Source organism: Centroberyx gerrardi, chromosome 5 (genome assembly GCF_048128805.1).
Source record: "Centroberyx gerrardi isolate f3 chromosome 5, fCenGer3.hap1.cur.20231027, whole genome shotgun sequence".
Taxonomy (NCBI): domain Eukaryota; kingdom Metazoa; phylum Chordata; class Actinopteri; order Beryciformes; family Berycidae; genus Centroberyx; species Centroberyx gerrardi.
Window position 1 is genome coordinate 28,449,311 of NC_136001.1, and position 8,878 is coordinate 28,458,188.

An 8,878-nucleotide genomic window follows, 5' to 3' on the forward strand; every position below is an offset into this window, starting at 1 on the left:
TATTTTGGCATCTCAAATAAGCGGCAACCTGTCATTTTTTTTTTTTTTTTGCACCGAGACGATACTCAACAATACAACAGTGACTGGAGCTGGTTGGTGTCTGCAGGCCCTCCTGTCTCTTATCTAATCTGCAGTCTTAATTACATCTCGCAGAAATGTCGCTGAGAGAAAAGTTGCCTGAGAGGAGGAGAGGCATGACCGCTGCCAAGTGGGCGTTGACGGTCACAGCCAGGTCAGTGATATATACTGTATGTCTGCTGCCGGGCTCCCAGACTTCCTCATTCAGGGAAACACTGCTGGAGAGCTCGGACCTGCGACTGTGCGGATTGCAGCATGTCACCAACACTGGACTAGTTGCTCTTGACGTTTTGACAAACAAAAACTGTAAGTATGCAAGCGTTTCTGTGTTGACCAAGGCTGAACCGGCCTCCTAATGAATGTTGCAGGATATAACGTTATTAAAATTGTAGTAGAGGACAAAGCAGGTCAGTTTGTGTGCAGTTTGAGAGGTTAGAGTGTCCTAGATGGTGTCAAGTGGTGCTGGTGTAATGTTGCTTGTTTAATCCTCATAAAAAAATCACTATTCCTATAATTTTCCTGTAGGGACTTATAATGTATCTGCGGTATTCATTAATGAGTTTATGGTGTTACTATAATATTCCTATAGGGACCTATAGCAATATTATGTTTTTGCTAGAATATTTTTGTAGTATCCTTCTAAAATGTATTATAGGATTGCTACAGTTATTTTTTATATGGGTAACTTGGCACAGTGCGTCCTTTTTTCTGTCATGGTGTTTGTACTATCCAGTGACATGACAAAATGATGAGCTATTTAACTGATCAGTTAGATAGGCTGTCTGTTGATTTGAAATGCATTACATTACATTACATCATTTTGTCAGCAGTAGTCAAACCAACTGTATAGGCCAGTGTGACTGATTTTCTCACAACTATGTTTTTATATTGGCTGAGCTAGGAGATATTGTTGATTGAGACAGAGTTGGACTTTGACACATAACACAGAATTAAATCAGGAAGTTTTACAATGTGTACAATACAGTGTACTCCTACTGTGTTTCTACAGGTTGCCTGCTGCTACAGCTACACAGAGAGTCTGCGCCCCAAAGCTGTTTACAAGACTGAATTGGGTAAAACACGTGGGGTTCAATGGAGACCAAAGCTGATGCAAAGGAGAAGTTCTTCATCGTGACACGAGGGAAGGCGAGGAAAGGCTTCTCCAGGGGATGTATTGGCCGCGTGGAGGCAGAGACGCAGCGGGGGGAACTGATGGGACTGCTGTACAGCGGCGGCAACAACGCGGGCGGCCCCAAGAGCGGGGGCATCGTGAGGCGGGAGGACACGTACCCGCTCACCCGCCACCAGGCCCAGCTGCTGCTCTTCGTGTCCCCCTCCAGCAAGCGCCTGGAGCTGCTGTGTAACCCCCAGCTGTTCTCGGCTATCTGCGAGCTGTCTCAGGACGACCTGGTGGTGGTGAAGTACAAGAAGGGACACCTGCCGGGCCTGGTGAGGAACCTGATGCAGATCGGGAGGAAGGAGAAACAAGAGGACCTGCACATGCTTGGCTTCGAGGTGGAGTTCGTGGTGAGTCGACTTAACACGCTCTAGACATCACAGTCTAGGGCGGTGGTCTCCAAGAGTGTGCGGGTTTTCATTCCAACCAATCACTAGTGCAGCTGAAACACACCTTCAACCAGAGAGAGGGAAGTCATCCGTCAAATCCGCTGCTGTGGTGTTGTGGTTGGAATGGAAACCTGCAGACTCTTGGCCCTCCATGACACATGGTCTAGAGTGTATTTGTGCCTGGAATGAAAGAACAGGATGTATTGACATACAGATGTATAACTCAAGGGAATGTATTGAGACAAGGTTGACTAGATGCATTCCTGTGACCTCTCTGTGTCCCGAGGAAAATAACTTAATTATCTGTCAAAAGACTGCCAGAGAGAGCTTTTACGTAACCCTCAGTGACATAAGTGGAGCATGTACAGAGGCACAGGAGCTTTATGTGTTTACTTCTGAGTGATGAAGCCGTCCTTGTTATTAAGTGGCAGTATTTGCATTACACTGAATGTTTCGTTTTTTCCTTGCAGGACACTGATCATAGTCTGTCATCCAAGAAATCTGCTCCTCTACCACTGTTCAGTGCAGCGGACATCATCCAGGTGGTCCCAGCTTACTCTGTCCCCTTTGGACAGCACTGGAGGGACAGCCACAGTGGGGGTCAGTACTGAGTGCTAACAGTATCAGGGATGGTCCAAGTCAAAGTTTATTGTCCCTCTTTGACATTTGGCATGTAGAATATCTGAATTGCGTGGGCAAAATGAACTGAATCTTAATTTTCAAGCAGCAGGTGTTCTTCAAAGTATATCTTTGGGGCTTGCTATTGGTTCACAAAACCCTCCTCCCCCGCCTTTCCTATCAGCCAATGAAAACAAGTCATTGAAGGTTTTGATCGAGCACCTGTGACTGCAGCGGGGGCAGAGATCAAGCGGTCCTCGTACAAAACTAGAAAAACTGGCCCCTGTTGCTCTGGAATGCAGCATCACATGGTCTGGCACTTGTGCACATTCTGTGCTCTGAGCTGTCTGCATACCTCATATGTAGTAGACCTAGTAGATGTTTACTGGAGGTCAATCTGATGACATGCAGCATATGACAAAGCCTAAAAAATGTCATATGACTTCCTAACCCCCCCATACCTCTTCTCAGGTCTAAACAGAAAGGCGGTGTCACGCATCAACTCAATGCCAAATATGGGCTCTCGCGGACCTCAGTTGAGGGAAAACCATGCGGGCCAGAGCATCACTCAAAGTCAAAGTCCTAACCCCTCCCAGGTGCATCTGGAGGTGGGATCCACGGTGGAGGTGGTGTCCAACACAGGGGTCACAGTGTATGGGGTCATCCGCTGGATGGGGGTCCCCGGAGGAAAGACCAATGAATGGGCAGGGATTGAATTGGTGAGTGGCTCGAATTAGGTGCAGTAGAGTTTTCTGTAGGTTTTAAGTATCTGAGATATCTCTTTTATCGACCTTGGTTCATTCTTCCAGGACTATGAGGTGAATGGCTGCTCTGATGGGAGTTATGGAGGCCAGAGGTATTTCTCCTGCAAAGCGAGTATGGCTTTGTTTGTTCCTGTTACGATGTGCAGCCCCGACAGCAGGTTCCACCGCTCCTCTACTGGAAAGGAGACCCCCAAACCCACAGAACGTCCCCCAGGTTACACACTTGTCATGCAATTTATACATCAACACTAATATCATTGTTATAACATCTTTCTTAATGTCTCTAATAGAAAAAAGCCATATAACATCACACTATTTCTGTATGTTTGCTTCAGTCCCCCCATTAGAAGACTCAGAGGAGGATGCACCGCCTATCCCTGAATCAGAGGTCTTGTCGTTGTTAGTGGGAAGAATGAAAGGGATCCAGGGTCACTTCAACTCCTGTTACCTCGATGCCACACTCTTCAGGTAAAACCAGTTCACCACCCTTTAGGGCATTTGATTCTCCAGCAGCACACTGTTCTTAACTCAGCTCAGAATGAGCATGGCGAACTGTATCTGGAAGAGTGCTGAGTTGATAAAGCAAATGCGGTTTTCTGTCTTCACAGTTTGTTCAGCTCATCCATGACCCTGGATAATATCTGCCACAAGCCTGCTGACACAGAACAATCCATAAACTGCACTCTCAGAAAAGAGATTGTCAACCGTTTACGCAGGTATAAACATTGTGTCCAAGGCTCTGTTCTTTTTCTGCCATGAGACCATCTTGTACTATCATCTAGTTTGCTAAATACGGGCATTGTGACATTTTACGTAATTTCATCTGGTAAACAAGTTCCTTCTGTTTGCTTTGCCTTAGTGATAGGGATACGCTAGTTGGATTCGATAGCTAACATGAAATGCATACATTCTTAAAACTTAACTACATAAGAAGGTGTGTCTTTTTGTGTGTACTCCTGTTTGTTTTGGCCTGTGCAGGCCGTTGCAGTGTGTGAGTTCTTGTGTTTGCTCACTGATAGCTAATGTGTGTTCTGTAGACAAGGGTTTGTGCCTGCTGAGAGTGTGATGAACTTCCGTAAACAGCTTGGCTGTGACACCTTCCAAACAGAGGAAAAAGGTACACACACACAAAGCTTGTTTTGTTTTGAGTGGTGTATAAAATAGCATTTTGAACGTAAAAGTATTTTGTCACTGTAACATGTCGTGACAGTTGTGTATGTTTTCATTACCTTGCCTCTCTGCAGACCCTGAAGAGTTCATCACAGTCCTTTTTCAGAGGGTGCTTTGCATGGAGCCACTGCTTAAGCTCAGGTACGCACCTGAGCTGCCCAGCATTAATGATAACATGTCCTGTTTTGCTGTGTGAAGTTGTGTTGCTGAACTGTCGTTTCTCTCAGATCGAGAGGAGAGACATCGCAAGATGCCTTCACCTTCCAGATCATTCTGGAAAAAGAGCAGGTGGGACAGATGCCCACCGTCCAACAGCTGCTGGACACCTCCTTCCTGTCATGTGACCTCAAGTTTGAAGAGGTGGGTGCTGCTCTGCTATGTTATCCTAGGAAAAGTAGATATAAGGCCTAGTGGTCACTTAACTCCAATATTGTCTCCACCATTTGTCCCTCAGATCCCATCCTGTCTAATGGTGCAGATGCCGAGGTTTGGAAAGAAGTATAAGATGTTTCCTCACATCATCCCCTCCACAGAGCTGGACATCACAGATCTCCTACACAACTGTGAGCAACAGAGACATAATCTGCACTATTTAAACTAAAGCACGTGAAGAGAATACTTTTTATAATTCAGCATTTTGAAACGGCTTGAGTCATAACATGCCTATGGATCGCCTCCCTCTCCTAACAGCTCCTAGAGAGTGCTTTATCTGTGGGCGTTTGGCAGAGCACGAGTGCCTCCAGTGTCTGCCAGATCGCAAACTGCAGCCAGGGAGAATCAAACAGTACTGCACCACCTGCAACACACAGGTAAGCCGAATGGCCATTATAGATGCCAAGTGCCCCACTTTACCCACTTCCACTGTAAACCTTTCTGCATGTCTCCCTTCTCCAAAGGTGCACACCCATCCCTCCCGGCAGGGCCACTCCCACAGAGCGCTGGCGGTCCCAGCAGAGACGCCCGCCGATGCCCCTGTGCCCAGACACATGATGCAGCTGTTTGCTGTTCTCTGTATTCACACCAGCCACTATGTGTCCTTTGTAAAATACGGCCCTGACCCTCACTCCTGGCTCTTCTTTGACAGCATGGCAGACAGATGCGGTAAGATAGATTTCAGCTTGTTTCCTTTTATTTATTTGAGTTAATTTGTTATCTCCTGACCTGAGCAAGCAACCCTAATGTACAATAAGTCATTTTACTCTCAACAAGGCACAGTCATGTTCGTGCAAATACTGACTTGTTTTGGGTTTTTTTTTGTGAAGTGGTTACCCGTGACTGCCTGATTTTCTGAGAATGCAGCCTCGATAGTGAGATAACACCGCGCTCTGACGTCTGTGACAGGTTTTTATCTCGTCTTGTGCTGATGTCTAATCTTAAGTCCAACCCCCTTCCCAGGTGATGACCAAAGTGGTTACAACATTCCAGAGATCAGGGCTTGTCCGGAGCTGGGCGACTTCCTGTCCCAGTCGGAGGAGGAGCTAGCGCGGGCCAACCCCTCCCAAGCCGGAGAACTGGTGCGCAGGCTGCTGTGTGACTCCTACATGTTTTTATACCAGAAGCCGTCCACACCACAAATAAAACCATCAGGAGCCTAAAACACAGGAGAGGACGAGGACACGGCGTTCCCATAACACTGCCATAATAACCTTGCATCTGTGCATCGCCACAGCAAGGTTTGGTGTTGATGATTATTAGCTACAAACAGCAGGAGCTGAAACAGATGCTTTTAACATTACAGAAAAAACAATATTATAGTTTAACAAATTTGACTTAGAATGACCTTCAAAATGTCAAAATGTCACAATGTATGTTGATTTGTTAAGAGGGGAAAAATGGGCAGTTGAAATATGACATTTTGAACTCTTCTTTCATTGCCATCATTGTCCCTTGTTGTTTGTGCCTCTGTGATTATTTATACTATAGATTTATAAAGGAAATGGTAGGACACAAATGATTTTATAACTTTGTGCTCAATTGTTTCTTTGCCTTTTTATTTGATAAAGTGAAAATCCACTCAAGCAATTATTGACATGTTCCTATGGTGTAAGTAATTTTCAGTCTTGATTCATGAGCAGGATACAAGCCTATTAAATATATGATCAATGATTTTTATGTGTAGCCACATAATTGTAGCACTAATACGAAACATTAAGCTGTTTTAGGTGTAAAAGTAAAAAACAGACATTTGTTGGCTCCACAAAATCATTCATTGCCAATGGAGAAGTGACAAAGTGTCTCTTCCAAGATCATAGACATGTGCATTTTGTTAAAAGATGGGATTTACATTGAAAGACATGGCAGAAGATATGTTAAAAAGTACATGTGTGTAGGCCATTTTCTGTAACATTTGTGCTGTGTGTAGATATGAATAGCTCATACTCCTATCAGAGCATTAACAATACATATTTTTCATAAAGAAAATGTGGGGAAAAAAATGCTATTAGAGATATATTTATTGTGAATTTTCTATCACATAATTGCTTTTCAAAAATGCTTGCCCATTAGTCTTGCCATTGATGTTATAATAACAAAGTGGTCAAGAAGGGGTGTTATGTTTGAATCTCCATCTGAGGTACAAGCAACAATGGAAATCTAATGACACTTAAAAAACAGCAATGGAATTATCTTGTATTAAAACTCAGGCTACAAGATCAGCTGATGCTTCATTATGCCTGATTGTTCTGAAAGTTGTCTCGCTTCCCAAGCATCACAGTTTGACATCAAACATACTGTATATCATAATACACTCAATCAAGACAACAGCTGAAAATCCAAATTTGATTCACATTATTGACCTCCAGGGATCCCTATATACTTTCCCTATCTTTTATTTGTATTTGTACATAGCCCACTGCCTATCAAGGGTTCATGTATTTTAACAGCTTAATAGGATGCAGAACAGATACATTTTTAATTGTTCAATCTAAAGTCAGGGACCCTAAGGAACAAATTCTAATGCGTCTGGATAGAAAGCAGTTTTTCAGATGGGCAGTGACAATAAGTAAACAAGTGAAGGTGGAATAGTTATATTTATTTACAATAAGTTCTATGAGGCCAAGTGAATTCTATTAGGTAATATTATGGTCTGCAATGCCCCCTAGTGGACAAAAATCTGATTGCCTTGAATGGCATCCACTCAGATCCATCATATAGTGTAGATGGATTCTGAGAGTTTGAAGAAGAGGATATTCATCCCAAAAAAGTGACACAACCTTTATAAAATGATGGATAGCAATCAATAATTGCTTTTTAAAGGATAGTCGCTAACTTGTGTCTTTAGCTGACAAAATGACAACACGTGTACACACTGGATCCTCTGTTTTTGGGAGATATTGAATAATAAGTAATGATTTCACCCCAGAATGGATATATTACACTTTGAAATATAACTCTTCATATTATGTATTCTTGGGTTGGTACATGCCCATCAACCCACACAAATGTGCACATACATAAACTCTGAAGGACAGATGCTGATGGTAAACCATGTTCAGTAAAAAATGTTGTGATTGTAGGGTTGGCAGACCTTCTGAACAAAAGTATAGACTAAATATATTCACATTATCATTTGTTTTCAAAACTTTCAAAACATTTGCAACAGAGTTTTGTTTCAAGAATACTAAACTGGAAGTTAACATGAGTGAAATCCAAAAGGAAGTCCAGGTATGCTAGTGTTATTCAGATATTGTTCTACGTTCTCCCATCAACCAGCTTGGGAATCCCCATAATAACACTACGAGGATCATAACATGATGCAAACACAGCTGCCATCACTCTAGGAGCTGTTAAATGATACTTTCAGAGATGTCAAACCTACTTTTTGGGAATTTTCAGGTAATGTTGTTCTTATTCCAAACCATGCCTCTAACTTTCAAGTTCAGCATGACACATGACCTATAGTCTGGAACACTTTGAGTTGATATGGGATAGGCCTGGTGGCTCTCCTCTTACAAGGTTATTCAAAGCAGAGGGCAGGATAGGCTCCTGTCATACCAGTTACGTGCCATACATTTTGAGCTAGACCATTCTGAAATCACAACTGGCACAAATGCCACTCCAAGGTCTTCCAAGAGGTATATTATATATTATATATATTTGACGTGCCTGTAGAACTCTTTGGATGACTTGAGTGTAGGGAAGTGAAAATAGTTGATAGTTCAATGATTTCCACCATTAATGAGCTAAAAGAAAGGTAAGACCAGATCTCTTTGGTAAAATGTGGAGATGCATCTTTCATTTTTCAGGAGTAAACCAATTGCAATTAAGAGGGAGGAAAGAAAGGATTCTAAAACAGGTGGAAAACTGATTCAGGATTAGGGGGAAGAGTGCTGCAATCAGTGGTGGGCCTGACATTCCTGTTAGCACTTAATTTCTCTTCTTGTTAGTAGGCCTGCACTACAGGTCAAAACGGCATCTTGCTTATAATAGAAACTCCTGTCGCCTATGGTAATATAACCCTACATATTTGTTTTTGCTGATCAAATGAATGCATAAAACAAACAAACAAACAAGCCAACAAACAGGCAAACAGGAAGACAACCATCCTGGATCAGCTTGTACTCTGTGTGTGAATCAACGTGGTCTGGAGAGGCCAACACGTTTTGTGAGGAGGAGCCACAGCGCCCTTCTCCCCCATTTAAATCACATGCGCATGCGCATTGCTATACAATTGGGACTTGCTC

General features: G+C 43.1%; 1 protein-coding gene across 1 annotated transcript; it reads left to right on the forward strand.

The window, feature by feature from the left end:
* Positions 1-288: 288 nt before the first annotated feature.
* Positions 289-6,850, forward strand: cyld2 (cylindromatosis (turban tumor syndrome) 2). Its single transcript, XM_071917453.2, has 14 exons — positions 289-384; positions 1,088-1,605; positions 2,115-2,244; positions 2,734-2,981; positions 3,072-3,240; positions 3,362-3,494; positions 3,635-3,742; positions 4,064-4,143; positions 4,271-4,337; positions 4,424-4,556; positions 4,651-4,759; positions 4,887-5,005; positions 5,093-5,297; positions 5,592-6,850. The coding sequence occupies exons 2-14, from the start codon at positions 1,171-1,173 to the stop codon at positions 5,789-5,791; spliced, it is 2,136 nt and encodes a 711-aa protein (XP_071773554.1). The 5' UTR covers positions 289-384; positions 1,088-1,170; the 3' UTR covers positions 5,792-6,850.
* Positions 6,851-8,878: the final 2,028 nt, after the last annotated feature.

Bases quoted from the DNA above. Each gene is read 5' to 3' on its own strand.
- cyld2 (XM_071917453.2), top strand. From the start codon at position 1,171: ATGGAGACCAAAGCTGATGCAAAGGAGAAGTTCTTCATCGTGACACGA. The intron at 2,982-3,071 runs GTGAGTGGCTCG...TCATTCTTCCAG, and splicing joins AATGGGCAGGGATTGAATTG to GACTATGAGGTGAATGGCTG. The intron at 4,338-4,423 runs GTACGCACCTGA...CGTTTCTCTCAG, and splicing joins GAGCCACTGCTTAAGCTCAG to ATCGAGAGGAGAGACATCGC.